Raw genomic sequence first — 22,014 nt, 5'->3', positions numbered from 1 at the left:
TCCCTCCTAACTAAGGTCTGAGAGCAGTTATGGTAGAGGGAGTCCCTCCTAACTAAGGTCTGAGAGCAGTTATGGTAGAGGGAGTCCCTCCTAACTAAGGTCTGAGAGCAGTTATGGTAGAGGGAGTCCCTCCTAACTAAGGTCTGAGAGCAGTTATGGTAGAGGGAGTCCCTCCTAACTAAGGTCTGAGAGCAGTTATGGTAGAGGGAGTCCCTCCTAACTAAGGTCTGAGAGCAGTTATGGTAGAGGGAGTCCCTCCTAACTAAGGTCTGAGAGCAGTTATGGTAGAGGGAGTCCCTCCTAACTAAGGTCTGAGAGCAGTTATGGTAGAGGGAGTCCCTCCTAACTAAGGTCTGAGAGCAGTTATGGTAGAGGGAGTCCCTCCTAACAAGGTCTGAGTTTTCTTTTGGTTGTTCTGTTTTGTTGTTGTTGCTTTCACAATACTGGAGACTAAACCTAGGGAATTACATATGCTAGGCAAGGGTTCTGCCACTGAGTCAACCCCAGCCTTCTCTTTACATTTTAAAATAGGGTCTCACTAAGCTAAGAACTATTTTTAGCAGCTATATATAATATCCCCATGTGAATAGGATGGTTCTTATTATCCTTTAATACAATTAATAGTCTATTAATATTTCAGTTACTGTTATGTCTTAGTCAATGTGCCACACTTGTGAAGAGACACCATGACCAAGATCACTTTTTTCTTTATGTTTTTCATTATTCTTCTTTTAATTAAATGTATTCATTTCTTTTACATCCCCACAACAGTTTTCCCTCCCTCCTCACCTCTAATTCCCCCAGGAAACTCTTATAAAAGAAAACATTTAATTGGGAGCTTCTGTACAGTTTCAGGGCCTTAGTCCATTATCATCACAGCAGGAAGCATGGTGGCCAGCAGGATGGTGCTGGAGAAGTAGCTGAGTTATAACCTGATCCTTAGGTGAGGGACCTGGCATGGGTTTTTGAATGCCAGAGACATACTTCCTCCAACAAGGTCATACCTCCTAACCCTTCTCTAAGAGTGCTGCTCCCTGATGGATTTCAAATACATAAGCCCATGGGGGCCATTTTTATCCAAACCACCACAACTATAGCATATATTTTAATCATTATTCTATGTATAAAAACATTAAATCTTAGCACTGCTATGCAAATTGCTTCCGGTCACAATAGTTAGCATAGCAGCAGAGGTTTACATATATGCTTTAACTCTAGAAGAAAGCTGTTTTCTATCTTACTTCATTAATTCTGTAGAGTGATACTCGTGTGTTCTATTCTGTGATTCCATGTATGAAGAATTCTTTTCTACCAGTGTCTGTCCTGTCCCATCCATTCTTCTGCACTGGGACTTCATGTATGTGCTCTTCCTCTACTGCCTGACTCAGATTGGGGCTTGGCACATCCTGAGTGATACATGCAGATACTGCAGGGCTGCTGCCTAGAACACTATGCCTCCGACATTTATGATGGCAAAGAAAACAAGTCTGTGCAAAGCATTTAGAGAAATAGAATGTGGCAGTAAAACAAACAAATAATAATCCCAGTTCAAGTTTACCCAGCAAGTGTCCTTTTCAAAGTAGAGCTAATGTTTGCACTGTTACTTCAAGAGCCAAGCACTTTTCTCTTTGAGAAACCTCAGTGTGATCCCCAATTCAGGGTGCCATGGTGCCGGTTTCTCCTGCAGGGAAAGCTAGAAACACCCAGATCTTAAAAGCCTATGCAGGACAAGGCAGGCTCAGCTGAGAAGAGTCCTATGTCAGGTTGCACAGACTATCACAAGGGAGGCTGCCTCCTCATTGGCAAATGTTCGAAAGTTAGCTGAAGCTCAGACCATGGCTCATGGCTATGATCCTAGCCCTAGGGAAGCAGAGGCAGGAGGATTGAGAGCTTGAGGCCAGTCTCGGCTACATAGTGAGAACCTGTTTTATAAAACCAAAGGCCCGGGATGCATCATGGGCAAGGTCTTCTGATCTTCAGCACTGCAGAAAATTAAGGATAGGAGGCAAAAATAGAAATTGCTTAGAGGCAAAACAGCAAGGATAACAATAGTCATCATAATAATAGCTAATTTATTATCTTCCTCAGGTGTAAGTGCCCACCTTGCCCCACTTACTTCCCCTATGGAGGGCGGGATTCTGTTCCCTCCCATCTTGCAGGAGGCTTCAGCTTGATGAGAAGTGATTGACTTGGGCTTTCTGGTAATAAGTGTGAGAGCTTCCATTCATTCCCTACATCTGCTGATTAAATAGCACATACTCTGATTTTTGTTTATATTCTTTTCATAACACCAGATAAAGCTACGGCCTGAAATTTTTTGTTCCGATCAATAGTTAGGTCAATGTGTTCTTCTAAATCCCCCATTTAGAGTCTACTTTTAAAAACATTAAAAAAAAAAAAAACTCTGCAAAGGCCAAGTGAGGACAACAGCCGGAAGTGCAGGGTTGGATGACAAAAGCAGTTCTGATTGCAGATAAGAAGGCAAAGGATTTTTTATCCCTTCGGATCAGAGTGGGGAGGAAGTCCAGAGTGAATGGCAGAAAGAGTTCAGGATTAGCTTTAGAGCCACTAAACTAGGCAAGCCTACGCTCATGCCTAAAAGTCAGTAAGAGACTGGCTTTCAGACTCATCTCTTACTGGCTTCTACTGATTGCTGGAAAAATTAAAGGTGCCTGCTAAAATATACAGAGAAGCAAACCAAGCCTAAGGAAGATGCTGCCCATCTGAAAATCTGTCTAATCAAAACTTATGCCAAAGTGTGGCCAACTAGCTGTATGCACAACTGAGAGAATGGAGAGGGAAGGGCTGCTGGTCAAGCTCCAAAACAGCTTCTCCAAAGCATGTTTGCAGACCCCTAGTCCGGTGAAGCAACCCTTAGCCAGCCTCCGTGTTTGAGAAGGCCTCCAAAACATGTTCTGCTCAGAAGTTCATGCTCACCAACACTGTGAAGCTCCAAAACCTTCAGTGTATACCCCCCATGTAATCTGGAGGTGCTCAAACCCATTTTGTCTCCAGCCCACATATCTACTCCTACATGGACACAACACATCTTTCTTGATTTTCACGTATTAACATACTGGAACTCGGGTTTTGTTTTAGTTTTTCAGGGTTGGTGGTTGAACACGGCACTTGCCACCTACCATTGAAGTATATCCCCAGGGCTCAGATTTCTGAGGCAGGAGTTTCCTGTGTAGCTCAAGTTGGCTTTAAGTCCACAGTTCTCTAGCTCCCACCTCTGGAGTACTGAGATACATGTGTGCACCACCATGCCTGACTAGAAAATATTTTCCTGAAATATATTAGTTAAAACGATAATAGTATTTTTTCTTTCCCGTAAAATAAACTGTGAGTACATTGTGCTGAAGAAGAGATCACTGTCCAGAAAGAATATAAAGAAAATTAGATATCATTTAGAGTCTTTTTTTTTTTTAAGGTAGCGCCCTGAGCTTCTCACAGATTCTTCTGGGATCTCTGCTTGGACCCTGAGGATTGTGGGCTATCAGGGAAGTGACTTTGGCAGCCTGAGCTGCAGGAGTACTTTCTTGTCAGGATACCTCCCTCCTTTTGCCAGATGGTAAATAGCCTTCCCACAGAAGTGGGGATGGAGGCCATGAGAAGGTAGCCAAAAATCAAAGAGCAGATGAAAGTTCCAGATGCCTCTGTTGAATGAGTTCAAGATTTTTTTTTTGCCTCACTTCCTGTAGGAAGTGACAGTTTGCCCCAACTGGCCTGTGGCAGGATGAGATAAAGGGTGAGTTTATAAGCCCTCATTTACCGTGGTTAGAACAAAATCTCCCTGACGCTATTTCAGTGTCATGGAAAATCACAGCCCACTTTATTTGCCAGTGATCAACTCTGACCTACTTTCGGGCATTACTGAGAAATTCCTTGATAAGTGTGTTGGCTTGTAGTCCCCCTTCTCCCCAACTCCTCCCCTAGACAGGTGTAAATTGCTAGGACCTTGAAAAGGGGCATGCCACCCAAGTGCTGAGATGTAGAGAATTATCAGTGGAGAATGAAATCTCCTGGAGAGTAAAAGGAAATTACCTTTTGCTAGATTTCAAAATGCATTTCAAGATCGCTGACTCAGAAAACTCAAATCAAACATTTTTTGCATACATGTTTTAAATTCAAGCACTGCGAGCTCTGTTCTTGTTGCATTATAAAGATAGGAGTGGACACTAGTCTGCATTGTGCACCTGTGTGTGTAAGAAGACTTTGTTATGGATATCAGGGACACGAAGGTGGCCAATTCTTAGGGACTTAACAGTGTAAGATGAGAGTTGTAAAGGGCTTCTGCAAGTCCAGGGACCTGGGTTCAGTCTCCAGAGCCCACATTTAAACTGTTAGGTGCAATGCCGTGGTCTTGTAACCTAAAAGTTGGGGAGACAGAGGAGTCCTGGGTTTCTTGGCCAACAGCCTACAAAGTCTGAGAGTCCCAGGTCTCAGTGAGAGAGCATCTCTCAGAAAATAATGTAAGGCTAATAAGATAGTTTAGGGGGTAAAGGCTCATACCCCAAGCTTCATGACCTGTGTTTGATCCCTGGGATTCACATGATAGAAGGTGAGAACTGACTCATACAAGCTGTACTCTGACTGTCACACCTGCTACACACACACACACACACACACACACACACACACACACACACTCACACACACACACACACAATGCCTGCTGCCTTCAAGAAATTCCCAGTCATGTCTATGTATGTGTATGGTGTATGTGCACATGTGCAAGGGTCTGTGCCTTTTTCACAGAAGCCAGAGGAGAAGGTCGCTTGTCCTGGTCCATCACTCTCTGCTTCATTCCTTTGAGGCTGAGTCTCTTCTTGATCCTGAAGCTGGACTGGTGGTCAAACCCATGAAGCTTAGTCTTTATTCCAAGATATAATAATAATAATAATAAATGTATAGTACACTTGAAATTTTCAATTATAGTCCATACTATTAATGCCTTCATCATTATCAGAATGGCCACTGAGCACTTTCAAGCAAAGACACACTCAAAAGAGAATCCTGCAGGTGAGTTCCCCAAGAGTAAGCCTAAGGAGCCAAGTGAAATGCTTGCCTGGCCTTTTTAAATATAAAAATTGCTCTTTTTTTGCTTTGCTGAGTCCCACTTTTTTTTCTTTCTGCTACTTGAATTTCAGACGGACTGTCCCTAGCAGATTCTTCTCACAGATAGCATTTCTGGCTATGGTTCCGTGACTTCCATGTACATTGGCAGCCATGAGAAATACAGGGATACGTTGGCTTGAAATTGGATTTTTAACTGGCTGTGGCTTTGAGCTTTCATCATATGTAAATTAAGAAAGAAAGAACTCTATCTTCCCACTAGTTGAATGTGACACATATATCTAACACAAATGTTGGTTTTCCACCATTATTTTTGTTTAGGTGGCAGATTGCCAGTAAGAGCGAATGCAGTGCCCAGTGTGGTTTGGGATACCGCACTTTAGACATCTACTGTGCCAAATACAGCAGGCTGGATGGGAAGTCTGAAAGGGTTGATGACGCTTTTTGTAGCAGTCAACCCAAACCAAGCAACCAGGAAAAATGCTCAGGAGAATGTAACACAGGTGGATGGCGCTATTCAGCTTGGACAGAAGTAAGTTGGTTCTCGCTCTGAGTCTTAGATACTAAATCCAATGAGTTGATGGTGGCTCCTTCTAGGGTTGTGTTAAGAAACCCATTTAAGCTGTATGGAAAAGAGAACTGTGATTGATTTATAATGCCTGGCCAAGTCAAGCTCTGCAAGAAAGAATCCCAAGTTTAAATTGCAATGTCTGACTCACGTATAATATGCAGAAAATTGTTCGTGGTAAAGCTAATCAGCCAGCCATTTTTACATCCTAATTTTAGTGTCAATTTGCCAGTGAGACTATATTGACTTCAGTATAAACCTAAGCATTGAAAGAGAATCTCCCAAATAAAAACTAGAATCAGCTCTGGTAGGATATTTGTCTCTTAAGGGTTGAAAGAAACAGTACAGTCATGATTTTAAGCACATTTTATAAGAAACTCAGAAATGCCCTGTTTTGTTAATTTTTTTATGCTCATAGTGTTCTAAAAGCTGTGATAGTGGTACCCAGAGAAGAAGAGCTATCTGTGTCAACACCCGAAATGACGTCCTGGATGATGACAAATGCGCACATCAGGAGAAAATTGTCATACAGAGATGCAATGAGTTCTCTTGTCCTCATTGGAGATCAGGGGACTGGTCAGAGGTGAGGAGGGCAAGTGCTGGTCCCCAGGTCGGCCCAAATGATTCAGTTCTGGATCTCTCAGGGTTCAGGGTAGGTGTAGACTGCAGGGGAAGCAAGGAATAATTCTCCACTTACAATATGATTGTCCACCAGGACTTCAAAGTCACTGGGGGTTTGGCTGACTATCACAGCCCAGTAGCTTCAGCTGCTGACTTTGAAGTAATGGTTCCTCCCCTCCTCCCTCTTTGAGCTGCAAGTTGTTGGCTGGAAATTAAGTGTGAGGTTCAAACTGTTGAGACATGAGTCCAGCAATGAGGATTTCCATCTTCCTTGTCTTTGAAGTAAGAAAATTAGTTGTGAATGGGCCACCTGACTTACACATCCAGGCACTTGTGGGAAAGAGGAAGAGACCGGGCTGAGTGTTCCAGAATGATGCCTTCTTGTCCCTGGCTTGATGAAGCCCAGGCAATGCTGCCTGTGTTTGTCTCCCGGTCTTTGGATGCTGCATCCATCCTCTTTATTAATGTAGCCCAGCATTGTCACAGTCCAGTGAGATTCTCAGCAAGATGAAGCCTCGCTCCATCTCCTTCAGGGCATACAAGTAGTTGAGGAATAGATGTCCCTTATTAACTGTCAGGGATGTGGTGGAGCAAAGTTTCTACAACCACAGCCCCTGCATGCAAACCCTGGCCTCCCTCATGTGAGTTTACTTCTGCTGTCAGAAATAACCGTCATGCTCCTGGAATGGTGAAGCAGCAGTGTGTATCTTCACCTGTGTCTGCTTTGTGAGCAAATGAGCAACAAATCTAATGTTTTCCCAGCAGGCAGTGGGCTGAGCGCTAAATCCTTGATTTTAAAAAATATGACAGAAAACGGTGCTGTCACATTGTACTTAGATAACTAATACTAATTAAAGTGTAATTGTAAATGAATAGCCAAATGTGGTGGCACATGCCTGTAATTCTACCCTTGGGAGTTCAGGAGTTTAATACCACCCTTGGCTGTGTGTAATGTAGTGATTTAAGACTTCGTTAGCCTGAGCTACATGAGATCCTTTTCTAAAATAAAATAAAAAGGAGTGGAGGGGAAACTTTTGCAGCAAGACTTGGCTAAACAAGTGTTGGAATCACACTGAACACACAGCTTGACTATCTCAGCACTCAGTTCACACCCAAGGAAAGGAAAGAGTAGACTTGAAAATACTTTCGATTAGTTTAACCTTGTCTCTTATGTGCTTCATGAAAGTTTAAATTTTCCAAAATGAGCACAAATAATACTGAAGATTATATTTAACAACGTTTCTTTCCCGAGAATGCCGTACATGTTTACTGTATGTGCTAGACACTTCAGTTTCTCTGAGTCAGAATTATGGTTATCCCCATTTTACAGATGGAAGTACTGAGTCACAGACACATTGTGAGTTGGTTATAGAGGTGTACAAGTTGATCGGGCTTTTAGTGCTTCACACCGAACCTCTGTGTTGGAAAATCCTAACTATCCGTCTCCCAGAGGATGGCGCTCTGATGAGCTCCTGTGTTCGAATCTGGAGGAATGGGAGCAGCTAGTGGGGGCAAATATGAGCAAAGCATGATGGTGTATATGCGTGAAAATGTCATAATGGAGTGCAGTAAGAATCCAGAAAGAAACAGGCTGAGGGTGTGGCTCAGTGGGCAGAGCACTTGCCTCCCAGGCACAAAGCCCTGGGTTGGATCCCTGCAGCACATAAAACAGTTAGTGAGCACCCCTGCAATGACAAGGAGTGGGCACTAGAGGCGGGAGGATAGGAATGGCCTGTCCCCCTCAGTCACAAAGCGCACTGGAGGCCAGCCTGGGCTCTGCGAGGCGCTGCCAGGGTGAAACGGGAAAGGGGAAAGAAGACAGAGAAAGGATGAACGGAAGCGGAGAAAGCTGGGTGTTTTTACTACCCAGCAGTGGAGCGAGGCTGAGTACAGGAAGGGGCCACCTGTTCTCATTAGAGAACAGCCCCCAAGGGCCCCAACGCATTGATCAGAAACAACCCTGACCGCCTCTGCTTTTCATTCCAGTGCTTGGTCACCTGTGGAAAAGGACATAAGCACCGCCAGGTCTGGTGTCAGTTTGGCGAAGATCGATTAAGTGATAGAATGTGTGACCCTGAGGTCAAGCCAGAGTCCATGCAGACTTGTCAGCAGCCAGAGTGTGCGGCCTGGCAGGCAGGTCCCTGGGGACAGGTATTTTGAATGATAAGATTCTTAACTGCATTCTTTCCCACTTATCTGGAGAGGGGCATTCCAGTGGCGGGGTTTCACCACCATGCTGTGTAGCTTGGCTTGAACTGTACCTCTGTGACTCTGAGTTCAGCACGTGGAACTCAGCAGCCTGCAATCCTGCAGTGCAGCCAGGGTTACCTTGCTCGGCTGGAGCTGATCACTCCAGTTACAACCCCCCTCCCCGTGCCCCCCCTACCCCCCCCCCCAATGTGCAGGTTTTCGCCCTGTTCTAAACTGCACACAAGTATTTAAACAAATTCACAACAGACGTGGCATCTGGCAGATGTAATCCTCCCTGGAGTGAGTCTCTATGGGTATGTGATCCTGTCTGCCAGCTGATTTGGAGCAGAGGGTCTGGGCCGGGCTTTGGAAGGGCTATTTTGGCTTTCAAGATAAGGAATCCAAAACTCAACTCTCGTAAATAAGTGAGATTCTTCAAATGTAGTTGGTTAGATCAAAGGGGTCTGGAACCATAATCATCAGGTTGAGAATCTTTTCCCAGTCTTCTAGAGTATAATAGGTTCTGCTGCCTTAGACTTCTACCATTTCAAAAGGAGAGAGTGCAGTGTCCCCTGGGCCCAGTTTGCTCTTGGAATCCAGTCTTTCCTAATATAGAAGCAGGAGAGTGCTGTGTACTATTTAAGCAGCACTCCAAGTTCCCCGTAGAAGTGGAACAGCTGTCTGCTGTCACTTATGCAATCTGCTGAAGAATGACTCCCTCCACCCTGACCAGCCATGGCCACTCCTGCTCTTTAGCCTCTGTCTCCATTTCCAAATTTGCAGGCAGTACGCAGGCAGCTTTACAACCACGGCTGGGGCTTCCTCATTCTTACTGATAGTAGTTTTAAAATGTATCTTACTACGTTTTTAACATTTAGTGTATGGGTAGGTGTTAAAGAGAGAAAGTGTGTGTGTTCCATAGGGTGCTTGTGGAAGTTAGAGTACAAATTACAGGGTGAATTCCTCACCACGTGGGGTCTAAGGATTCGACTCAGGTCTGACACTTGAAGGCAAGCACCTTTACCCTCTGAGTCATTTTCAGAACCTATATTGACACTTTTCTGCTAGAATCTTCTGCTTCTGCTGCCAGTCCAGGGGCAAGTCATGTCTGAAGAAGAGCCCTTTTATCCTCTCCATAGTGCTTCCTACTTGTCCAAATCTACAGTTTCAAGCCTAATGAAAGGGTGTTAGCACAAGGATTTAGTCAAGACCTGACTGTCACATCTCCTATAACTGGTAGACCAGTCCATCCATCTCTCATCTGTCTTGCAAGTGATTTGGCCTTTCTTTAACTGATCATGCAACTTAGGCAAACACTTAGTTTTAAAAAAAGAGTCATAAATATTCACATGAAAAAAAAACTTCCCAAGTATGTGACAGCAAAGAGAAGAAATAAAACAGCTGACTGTGCAGAGCATTTTTTTGGTTTTCGTTGCTGTTGTTTTTATTTGATTTTTTGGTTTTTTTTTTTTGGTTTTTTTTTTTTTTTTTTTTTTACAATTTTAAACCTGGAACTGTACCCTGCCTGTATTCTTTTGCTTGAGCAGAAACATGCAGAACATACAATTGACTGCTTAAAAGGGAACAAATCAGTGGTATTCATTATATTGAAGTGTTATGACCTCGCTCTACTTTCAAACTATTTCTAGCACCCCTAAAGAAACCCCGTCCCCAATTCCCTAGCTTCTAGCAGCCATCATTTGCATTCTGGGTCTGTGGATTTGCATGTGCTGGACTTTTCATAAGAGTGGGCAGCTGTATGTAACACATGAACTCTGTGGCTGGCTTCATTCATAATGCATGAAGCTTTTCACACCATCCTGCACAGTGGCATGTAACCAGCACTCCTTCCTTTTGATTTGTGAATCATATTCCACTGTGGGAATAAGCATTTAAGATGGATATTTGGGTTCTTTTCACATTTTGGCTACTATGAATTTTTCTGGCATAAATGAACAAGTATTTATTTTAGTGCCTAATGCCACTTATTTGGAATCTATTACCCAGAGATATAATTACTGGCTTCTATAGTAATTCTGTGTTTAGGCTTTTAACTTCCAAGTGACTTTCCATGGAGGCTGTAGCATTTTCCATCCCTCCCAGCAATATATAAGCAATATACAATTTCACCATGTCATTGTCAACAGCTACTATTTACCATTTTTGAAATTGTAGCCCTCCTATTGAGTGCAAAGTGCTATCTCACTATGGTTTCTAATTATATTCCTCTAATAGAAAAAAGATGCTGAGCAATTTGCCATGTGTTTGTTACCATTTGAATATCTTCTTTAGAGAAATGTCTATTCAAACTGCTTGTCCATTTAAAAAGACTATAATTCATCCCATTGGACCTGGGACTGTAGATCTATAGGTAAAGTGCTTACCTTGCACAAAGTCCTGGATTCCATCCCTATATCACCTATCATTTCAGGAGATGGAGGTAGGGGGATCAGAAGTTCATGGTCAACCTTGATAATCACAGACAGTGTAGGGCTAGCCTGAGCTACATGAAACTCTGTCCAAAAGAAGGAGGGCGATCAAACAAACAAACCTCTAAACCACTTTAAAATGTACCTTTTCCCATTTTTTACATGGTATACTTGGTATCACTCCTTTTCCTAGTCTTATCCAATTGCTTAAAGGGCATGAAGTTGTGAATGATGCTGTGTGAGTTCCGCATGTGTCCTAGTTACCGATTTTTAAAAATCAGATATGTCGTTTACAAATACTTTCTACCATCTCATTCATTGCCTTTTTATTCTGTTGATCACGTCCTTTGATTGACAGATGGCTTTTCATTCTAATGGAGTGTAATTTATTTATTCTTTTCATTGTCTTTGCTTGTTTCATACTAAACAAATGGTTGTCAAATACAATATCACAAATGCCCTTTTTATTTTTAGAGTTGACTAGCTGGAGATACTGGCTTTAGGCAATTCATGTATTGCTAATTTTTTTGTGTATATGAAGTGGAAGTCTGGCTTCACACATGTGGCTAAACAGCTGTCTCTGCACTATTTGTTGAATAGACATTCTTTCTCCTTTAAGAGTATTGGCACACCTGTCAAAAATCACTTGCGTAAAAATGAAGACTTGTTTTCCTGGGCTAAGAACTAGTCTGATGCCTGTCTTTATGCCAGAATAAAACCATTTCAGTCCCTTTCAAATTTTTTGAGATTGGAAAATATTAGTCAAATTTCTTCTTTTTCTATATGTGTTGGCACTTGGAATCTCTTACATGTACTTAAAGCTAAGCTTTTCCATTCTTCACAAAGGTCATGTGATTTTTTTTCATTGGGTTTGAATGGACTCTGGATCAGTTTGGAGAATATTGGCATTTTTAGCCATATTTTACAGTAACTAAGTAATCTTTCAATTTCTTTGGGCCTTCTAATTTCTTTTGCACTCCTCTACAGACTTTATTGTAAAAGTTTTTCACATTTATGATTACTATTTTTCCTTGTTTTTTATTCTTTGGGATTTTACTATAAATGCGCTTACTTTCTTAATTTTCCTTTTGCTTATTTTTGAGAATGTATAGAAACACATCTGATTTTTCTATTGTTATTATTACTTAGTTGGTGTTCTGAAACTGCTGGATTTGAGTGTTAATTATAGTGAGTTCTCGCAGATTCTTTGGCATGTCTGTGTATGTTGTGGTAACCCCTGCAGATAGGCCAGCCCTGGCTTCACTTTCTCTCCAATCTGCCTTTTGTCTCTCTTTGTTTTTTGTCTCTGGCTAGACCTCCAGTGTTCTCAGAATAGCAAAGTGATAGGAAACATCCCTTTCACATTACTGGCCTCAGGAGAAAGACTCTCATTGAGTATGAAACACACAAAGGGAGCTTTTAGGTACTTTTCACCATGCTGAGGAAGTGTCCTCTTATTTGTTTTTTGGGTACATTTGCATGAAAGGTTTTTTTGTTTTGTTTTGCTTTTGTTTTAATTTTGCCAACTAACAACTTTTTATCAGTTGATGTGATGATAGGTCTTTTCAGATATTTTTTCTTTCTGTTTTATCTACTTATATGAATTATTATTTTAAATCACAAGCCAGCCTTGAATTCCCGTTGTAAATCCCACATGACTGTGACCCATACTATGTCACGGGGTTTTATTGCTAGTGTTGTCTTGAAAGGTTTTGCATCTTTATTTACAAGAGATATTTGTCTGTATTCTTCCCTCTTGCTTTTGATATTAAGATAGATAATGCTGGCCCTGTAGGATAAATTCTCAAGAAATAATTAAAAGTTGCATCAATATTCTCGCCTAGACTGCTCTTCGCAGTATTTTTTTTTTTTTTTTTGTAAGAGACAAGATAGGGCCAGGCAGTGGTGGCACATGCCTTTAATCCCAGCACTCGGGAGGCAAAGGCAGGCAGATTTCTGTGAGTTCGAGGCCGGGCTGGACTTACAGCCTCCAAAACAATACAAAGAAACCCTGTCTTGTAAAAACCAAAGAGAGAGAGAGAGAGAGAGAGAGAGAGAGAGAGAGAGAGAGAGAGAGTGAGAGAAAGAGAAGATATTTGGTTCTTGCATATTTAGGTGCTGATCTTCTGGAAACTGATCCCTCCTCAATATTTTATAAGTGTTTGAAAAGGACTGATGTTAACCTTTCTTTAAATATTTAGTAACATTTACTTGGACTTTATTGGGAATTTTTATGCCTATCTTTTTGTAGCTATATTCATATATTTATTTCTTCTCTCTCTTTCTTTTGGTAATGGGAATTGAACCTAGGACCTCATGCATGCCAATCATGTACTTCCCACTGAACTATACCTCCTGTCCTCTGTTGTTTTGTTTTATTCTGTAACTCATTCTTCTCTGGGGTTTAGCCTGGTCTTCCTTTTTTTTCTCAAGATACAAAGTTAGGTTACTTTTTATTTCTTTTAATTTATTCTTTGAGACTTTTTTATTGCATTGGAGCCTGTCCTGGAACTGGCTCTGTAGACCATGCTGGCCTCAAACTCACAGAGAACCTCTTGTCTCTGTCTCCTGAGTGCTAGGATTAAAGGTGTGTGCTACCAAAACCCAACATACTTTGAGAATTTTATACAGTATATTTTTCCTCAAATTCTTTCCCATCCTTCAACTCCTAAAAAACCCTCCCGATCTCCTACCCACCCAACTTCATATTCTTTCTCTTACAAAAAATAAAAAGGAAGAAAGAGGGGGAGGAAGAGAGGGAAAAAGGAGGGATGGGGAGGGAGAGAAAAGAAGGGAAAGGAAAGGAGAGGAGAGGGGAGAAGAGGAGAGGAGAGCAAAGGAAAGGAAAGGGCCATTAAAAACCATGGAGTCTAATTCCTGTTTGTCATCTACTCCTGAGTATGGAACCTGCCTTGGAGTTCAATTGATATACTAGTGTCACTCCATTGAAGAAAACTGAACTCAAAGTCAGCACATAGTAGGGGACAATACCCCAACTAGACACCAAGTGCTACTAAAAAAAAATCCCAGTACTAGGAATGGGTTATATCTTTTTGAGTCATTGGCCAAAGGAGTCCCAAAGATGTTCCCCACCAATACTACAGACTGTTGTCAATGATACTGGCTAGCCCCCCGCGTCTTGATGATAAGCTCCTATTGCTAAAGTTTGGCTATTGAAGTCTTTCTTCTTAAATTATATAGCCATTTGCAGTGATAAGTTTCCTGAAGAGCACTGCTTTCACCATGCCTCCCAGTTCCCTACTGTCTCTTTCATCTTTCTCTCCAGTGTGGTTTATTTTTTTTTTGCGAGACAGGGTTTCTCTGTATTATTTTGGAGGCTGTCGGTCCAGCCTGGCCTCGAACTCACAGATTCGCCTGCCTCTGCCTCCGGAGTGCTGGGATTAAAGGCCTGCGCCACCACCGCCCTGCAGTGTTTTCTAACTTCTCTGTGATTCTTTTCTCTGACACATTGCTTAAGAATTTATCAGTTCCCACAATTGCATCTGTTATTGCCCATTCTATTGTTGTCAGAGAAGATATGTTACCATGTTATCTTTTAGATGATGTTATCATTTAGATGCACTGATACTTATTGAGTGGCCGGGTTTTGTGGCCTGTATTGAAACAACGTCTCATGTGCATTGAGGTGAAGGGACAATATGGTTGGAAGAGCAAAAGTGACCTGCTACTTTGTTACCAATTTGGAAGTTTCTTACTGCAAGGTTTATATCGATATTCGATGCTATATAGGGAAAACAATATATTTATTTACCAGAGAGAGAGGGAGAGAGTCGCACTGATCAGGAGTTAGAAGCGTGGCTGGCTTCCAGGAGAAAAAGGGAAGCCCCTTTTCCTTTCACTTCCTTTTATCTCTACCTTGACCCCGCCCTGATGGGCGGATAGATTTATGGGGTTCACTCCTACAAAGGTTTAAAAGTTGCTGTCATTAAATCTCCAGCGCCATGAACAACAGAACTTTAGTAGCTGTTGCTGGCTTAGTGCACTCTTCAGTGTAGGGACTGATTCTACATCTTCTGCTGTCTTCCCCATAATGCCTCCATCCCCATGCCTTTTCTTGGCCTGGAATTCTGGCAGTGGGCCTTGCAGCAGCTCTATTGATCTCGTGTGCTGTGATATATTTAACTGTTGCATATCTTGTCTCTTTCTTATAAATGATGCTGCAAAGAGTGTCCTATGCGGAAACATTGGTTCAACTTTCAATTATTTCCTGAGAATTCTTTTCCAGAAATCAAAGGTCACAGAGGTTTACTAAACACCTGTGCTAACCAGGATAATGGAGTAGGTAGAGTGTGGGGTGTTTGAAAACTATAGATATACCCCTTTCCCTGATAGTGCTCACAGTCAAGTGTAATTCTAGTAAGAGACAGAAATAATTCTAAATGTCATTATAATAATGGACCAGTGTAAATTGCATGATTCAGGATTGCATAGTTTTACCTAATTTCTGGGTGTCAGCCCTCAGGTCCACTCTGATACAAGGACTTTTCTCTTACAGAATATTAAGGGATGAGTACATGAAAGAAAAGGTTTGGTGAAATTTTTGTTTTATTCCTTCCCCCAGTGCAGTGTCACTTGTGGACAGGGATACCAACTAAGGGCAGTGAAGTGCGTCATTGGGACTTACATGTCAGTGGTAGATGACAGTGCCTGTAATGCAGCAACTAGGCCTACCGATACTCAGGTGAGTCTCCCATTTCAACTTAGTTATTGGCTTTGGGCAGGGAAGGGTCAAAACATCGCACTGGTTGAGACCAGACCAAAGCATTTTCCTAGAGAAATCCATACATAGCACACCTGGGGAATTAAATTACTTATTTTCTTCATTTAGAATCTAACTTTTTTCTGGCTTTGTCTTTTTTGTTTGTTGGTTGATTTGTTTAAGTACCTGTAGGTTAGAGTTTCATTCTCATTGGCCAGCAAATATTAGTCAGTCTTATCCTGAACTTGGCTGTCTCACATTATTTATTTGAAGACTCCAATAGTTCAGACATAAGTACAAGAAGTGTTCTGCTCAAGCTAGTTTGGAGCAGCTCTCAAGACCCAACAGCAAATTTCAGAGAGGCCTGGTGAGCTGGAGGCTACATATGGCTACTCTTAAAAGTAGAAAACACTGGGGGGGAGGAGGGCTGATAAATCCCCGAAACTCACCACTTAGTATTTTACTTGATGTCGAAGTTGCCTATGCTCACAAGGTCTCTGACACCTGTATGTGTCTATGGTGTACTGCTGAGTGTGTCTCCTCAGCACTGTTATCAAGGTCATGCTAAAGATAGATTTGAGCCAAGAATGTACTCAGAACTCATGTTTTGAGGAAAACCTTACACAGCCAACCAATCAACTGCCTCCATGCAGGGCACCCTCGGTTGGGTTCATTTCACCATGTGTCACTTGTGTATAAAGAATCACAAAGGACGAATATGGTGATGGAGATCATATTATTCTTGCTGATCCATTAAACTGGCAAATGCTATACCTTAAAAACTTTGTTTTTATAATTTTATTAAAATGTTCAAATGACATGGTGGTGGGTACAGGGAATTGGCTTAGTTTGGCAAATTCTTGCTTCACAATCATGAGAACTTGAGTTCAGTTCCCTGTATCCCTGTAAAAGCTGGCTATGGTGCTCTGTATCTGTAACCCTGAGGTAGGAGGCAGAGATGGGTATATCCCTGGAACTCATGGGCCAGCAAGCATAGACAATCAGTGAACTTCACATTGTGTGAGAGATTCTGTCTCTACAATTAAGGTACAGAGTGATTAAGGAAAACAGCCAATAAACACCTTCTGGCCTCCACATGCTCTCTGACTCTGTCTCTGTCTCCGTCTCTCCTTCCTTCCCTCTCCCTCCCTCCCTCTCTCTTCTCTTCTCTTCTCTTCTCTTCTCTTCTCTTCTCTTCTCTTCTCTTCTCTTCTCTTCTCTTCTCTTCTCTCTCTCTCTCTCTCTCTCTCTCACACACACACACACACACCATGTGGTCATGTGGTCATTAGTCCCAAGAGACTGTCAGTCCTTATATCAAGTGAAAACTTAGCAATTTCCTTAGAGATTCAAAACAGGATTTCTCACTCTCATTCTAGAGTGTTCACTTGTCCATAGACTCCCATGGCTGAAGTCTATGGAAAAATTATTTGCTTTTCACAGAAGTCCCCTTTGGAGCACAGACAAAGGAAAAGGCAAGGCATGGTGCCAGGTAGTAGAATTTTCATGCCATATGTTAAGTTTTCAGGCAGTGACCTTCAGTCTCAGGACACAGCACGTTTGCTCCAGGTCAGCTGACTCTTAGGCCTTTGATAACTATGTATCAAATCAGGGATGGGGGGGGCAGCTCCTGAGGTTGAGAGTGATTATAAACAGGTGTGCTCTTTTCTTCTCCACTCTGTAAATAAGAGACTAGTGTCCTTCCATAGATGACTGAGTTCACTACAGCAAGTCTCTCTGAATGATTGAGGGGCATTATGTGAATTCCAACCATTGGCCTGCAGAAAATTCCTTTTATATTAAAGGTTGACCTTCAGAACCCTGGGTGTTATCTTTAGGTGCCCTGGGAAAACAAGTTCATGATTAGCAAATTTTGATTAGGAAACTACCTGAAATGTGAGAACACAATTTAGCCTTGAGAAGTTTTAAACATTAATAGTTAATAATTCATAAATGTTATTCTGTTCTTTCCAGACATGCGCACTCCTTCACAATGTTCCCTCCCTTTTTCTATGAGCAGGTGAATAAACACAGCTCTAACCATCATTTAGTAGACCCTGCCCTGTGTTAAGGCATCCAGAAAATGATTCAGACTGTATCCCTCTTTGCCATTGAAGAGTCTGGGGCTAAGAGAGGTCATGGGACTTGTCAAAACAGGCAGAAATCAGAGTACTTAGATTTCTTGTTGCCGTGTGCTTTCTTACCAAGACTGTGTATCTATGAACGTACGTTGCCTTGAAGGTAAATGTTTTCTCCTTCCACATCTAGGACTGTGAATTATCATCTTGTTACCGTCCCCTACCAGGTGTGGAACCAAGGAGAAGCACACACAGTGTGCCCAGAACCCAGTGGCGATTTGGCTCCTGGACTCCAGTAAGAAACAGACTAGGAGTAAAGTGGGGAGGTGTGCCAAGGAGGCAGCTATTCTCTGGCATGACTATAGAAAGGGGGCTAAGAACTGATAGGAAACTGGGCTAAGTGAAAAACACTAAGCAGCCATTCATTCCAAATGACATGTCTGTGTCCTTTCACTCCAACACCCAGTGCTCAGCCACTTGTGGAAAAGGTACCCGGATGAGATATGTCAGTTGTCGGGATGAGGATGGTTCTGTGGCGGATGAGAGTGCCTGTGCTACCTTACCTAAACCAGTAGCCAAGGAAGAATGTTCTGTGACACCCTGTGGACGGTGGAAGGCTCTAGACTGGAGCTCTGTAAGCCTGGATTTTGTGGGGTTGGGTAGGATTGGAAGATGGGGGAGGATATGATAAATGGATTATATTTCAGAGTTGGGCTTGAGATTTAAATTATCCTGTTCCATATATATGTTCCTAGCTAAGTCTAAAAGAAATCTTAGTCAATTGTGCAAGGAATGCATATTTTAAAAATATCTAAATCAATGTACTGTCTGTTTGAGTACCTGTCCTGCTGGGCTGATTGCAAAGCTCAACCTGAAGAGCTTCGCCAGTCTGTAGCAGACTCACATGGCCCAAATAGTGGCAAGGAGAGGAAGAGAGCTGAGGTTCTCTGACTCTGAGTCTGATTGCTCATGCATCTGTGACCCTCAAAGGCAGGTGTCCCTTGATTCCCTTTCAGGGCTGCCATGGGGACTTCTCAGTGTTGCGAGTAGCACAGTGACAGTGCCACAAGCCCAGTCTTCTAAGCATACAAGCACCATCTGTTTGGGCTTTTATAAAAGCAAATGAAATGTCTCTTCAGGCAACCTCTGTTATCAGATCTTCCTCACGTCCAGAATCTAGGAAGTAGTTTAGGTTAGGCGAACAGGGGGACTGAGGAAAAAGAAGATTAGTATTGTAGAAAATTTCAAAATATGTGCATGAGACATGGAATCCCAAAGCTATGGAGAACCCCAGACATAGTCATTTATTGACCTGATGCTGAGCAAATTAAAGTCTTTGAATCTCATTTTCCCTCTGCTCTTAAAAGAGCGGGCTAAGGATATGGTTCAGTGCAAAGAGCACTCTGTGCCAGCATGAAGATCTGAGTTTAAATTCCCAGCGCCCATGTAAAAGCTGGGCTTGATGGACATGCTGTAAACTCAGTGCTGGGGAGCAGAGACAAACAGATCCCAGTGGATCCCCAGAGCTTGCTGGCTAGGCAGCCTCGCTGAAAACTGAGAACTTCTGGTTTATGAGAGACACTGTCCCCAGGGTATAAGACAAGGAACTATAGATGGACAACACTGGATATGCTCCTCTGGCCTATACAAACATGTACACACACACCATACAAATGCACATACACACATACACCTCATACAAATGCACATATAGGCACACAAGTAAAATTGGATAGGTGAATAAAATTAAACTTTAAAAAACAATGTTGAATGCTTAGCAGGAAAATAAGTAGTCAACAAATGATAAATAATCATGCTTTTATGCATGGAGTGGAGGAGAAAAACACAACACTATCTGTGACAGGATGCCCAGGATGCCCCTGAGTTAGGAGGTTCTTGGCTTGTTCCAGTAGCTTTAGGTGCAGCATATGGACAATGAGAGAGCAGCCAAGGAAGTAGCCAAAGGCTCCATAATCAAGGGCCTAGCAAATGAACAACAAGGAGTTTAGATGTTATTTTAAGTGAGCTAGGAAGTCACCAGATGGATGCATGAGTTAAGTGGTAATGGGTGGCATTTTGTCACTGGCAAACAACACATGTATAGGGAATGTCAAGTCCTAAGCAGAAGTCCAGCTGATAACTACACCATTAATCCTGGCGAGGGAAGGTTATGCCTTTCTTAGACAAGAGAAGTGAGGGTAGAAACAGTCATGGCTGGATCTGGGTGTATTTTGAATGCTACACTAGCAGCATTTCTTGGCAAAAGAGATATTGAACAGGAACAAAAGAAAGCAGTCAAGGATGATTTTAAGACTTAAGTTGGGCCCCTGGGAAAACATTCAACCACTTAAAAAACATGTACATGTGAATGTAAGTTGGACTCCCAAATGATAGCCACTTTCTCTTTCTGAATATTTAACACAGTGTTCCGTGACTTGTGGGCAAGGTAAGGCAACCCGCCAAGTGGTATGTGTCAACTACAGCGACTACGTGATTGATCGGAGTGAGTGTGACCCAGATTATATCCCAGAGACCGACCAGGACTGTTCCATGACACCATGTCCTCAATGGATCCCAAGCAGAGGCATTGTTCACCCATATCAAAACGAGGACTTCCATCCCAGGATTGACAGCCCTAGCCGCACCCACGTGCTTGGAGGAAACCAGTGGAGAACTGGCCCCTGGGGAGCGGTGAGTATCCACTTGGCCTGTTTCTCTCCTACTTGAGTTGCCTGGAGGAAAACAGACTAGGATTGCTTTGGAAGAAATTTTCCTTTGAAAGATTGTTGACACACATTTGCAGCCAAGCTGGGTGAACATGATGGCTTCAACTCAGTCCCAGAGAAGAGTTCCTTTGTAGTTGGAGGAGGGGGTGTCACTTCTGGTGACAAGACTTGCTGAACTGGGAGGGGCAGGCAGAGTATACCCCAAGGGGAAGGGGCAGAGAAACTTTTCTGAAGAAGAATTCTTTTTTCTTTCTTGCCCTTTTTAATGTTTATTTATTTGTCCATGTATGTGTGCCATGGCACGGTTGTGACCATTGGAAAGAGCTGGCTAGAGTTGGTTCTCTCCTTCCCCTGCGTGGACTCTGGGATTGATCTAGAGTTATCAGGCTTGACAGTGAGCACATTAACCCGATGAGCTATCTCCCAGACTGAAAGGGAGTTCTTAATGGAGGCAGGTGTCCTTTCCTCTGTAAGCCTCAGTTTCCTGGGCTGCAAAACAATGACAAGGTTACGTCTTGCTTTCTATAGTTTCACGAGTTAAATGAGATGGTTCCAAGAAAGTGCTCTGCGATTCTCCAGCTGCAGGATGGAGCCCAGAACTACCAACAGTGTCTTTATCACAGCCCTTGTTACTGTCCTTCCAACTACAACAGGCCTTGAAAAAGAATGTCAAAAGGAAAAACTGCATTTTGATGTTTTAGACTGTTGTTCTGGATAGCTTTTTCAAAACTACATTGTGAAATACTGAAACAGTTGGCATCCCAAAGGCAAAGGGTGACAACAGATTCTGGTAGCCACATGATTAGAGGGGGTATTTTGGCCACTCAGGGCTCTTGTTAGCTTACTTTTAGTGTCTTTCTCCAACTGCTAATTGTGTTAAATTATTTCTGGGCCAAAAGGAATTAGAAGTCTGTCGCTCCCCACAGTGAGTGTAAATGCAGTAGAACTGGTCTGTGAGTGCTGATTGGATTCGGTGTTTGGACCACTTGGTGTGGCTGTTGGCTTCCTGTGAGCCAGCCCTGTCACCTTCTCATCTCCTCCTCTCCTGTTTCCAACCAGTTTCCTAGGTAGGAAAGCTTCCAGTTCAAAAGACTGAAGGATGAGGAGGAGTGTGTGTCATGGTCTTTCCTGGTTGAAGAAAAATTCGTAATTCACATGTGTATATTTTGGTGAAAGTTTGTTGTTGTTGTTGTTTGGTTTAGTGGGGGGTTTTGTTTCATGGTTTAGTGCTATTTTCATTTAAATTCATTTATAGGTAAGATGTATTTGTTTCAAGTTGAATGATTCTGCCCTGAGATAGTCCCCAATCAAGGAGGGTTAGTTGAAGAAAGTTGCATTGCTTTGGAGACACGATGAGTATAAGCTTGCCAATTTCACAGCAAGGGTCATAATGGAGGATGCTAGAAAATGCACTAGGTTAAGAGGCAAAGAATGTATGGAAAGAGAAACACTCCACCTGTAGACTCATAGGAGAACTATGAGAAGTGTGTGTGGGAAACCAACTGAAATGCAAACAATCGCCATTCGAGAACATTCCACTGAAATGGGCTAGAGAGAGATTTGTGGTGATGGAATTCAATTGAGTTCATTGAGGAAGTGAAAA

The 22,014-nt window shown here is 42.5% G+C and overlaps 1 protein-coding gene across 1 annotated transcript in view; it reads left to right on the top strand.

Moving 5' to 3' along the window:
* Window positions 1–22,014, top strand: part of Adamts9 (ADAM metallopeptidase with thrombospondin type 1 motif 9) — a 158,423-nt gene that overhangs the window by 53,572 nt on the left and 82,837 nt on the right. The window contains exons 20-26 of the mRNA XM_005071171.4: window positions 5,401–5,611; window positions 6,066–6,230; window positions 8,255–8,419; window positions 15,470–15,589; window positions 17,876–17,980; window positions 18,152–18,319; window positions 20,110–20,376. Of these exons, the coding sequence (XP_005071228.1) occupies window positions 5,401–5,611; window positions 6,066–6,230; window positions 8,255–8,419; window positions 15,470–15,589; window positions 17,876–17,980; window positions 18,152–18,319; window positions 20,110–20,376 (1,201 nt within the window). The remainder of the gene's footprint in view (window positions 1–5,400; window positions 5,612–6,065; window positions 6,231–8,254; window positions 8,420–15,469; window positions 15,590–17,875; window positions 17,981–18,151; window positions 18,320–20,109; window positions 20,377–22,014) is intronic.

Source organism: Mesocricetus auratus, unplaced genomic scaffold, assembly GCF_017639785.1.
Source record: "Mesocricetus auratus isolate SY011 unplaced genomic scaffold, BCM_Maur_2.0 Super-Scaffold_100676, whole genome shotgun sequence".
Taxonomy (NCBI): Eukaryota; Metazoa; Chordata; class Mammalia; order Rodentia; family Cricetidae; genus Mesocricetus; species Mesocricetus auratus.
The sequence above is the reverse complement of the archived record's forward strand: the minus strand, read 5'-3'. Positions and strand labels throughout refer to the sequence as shown.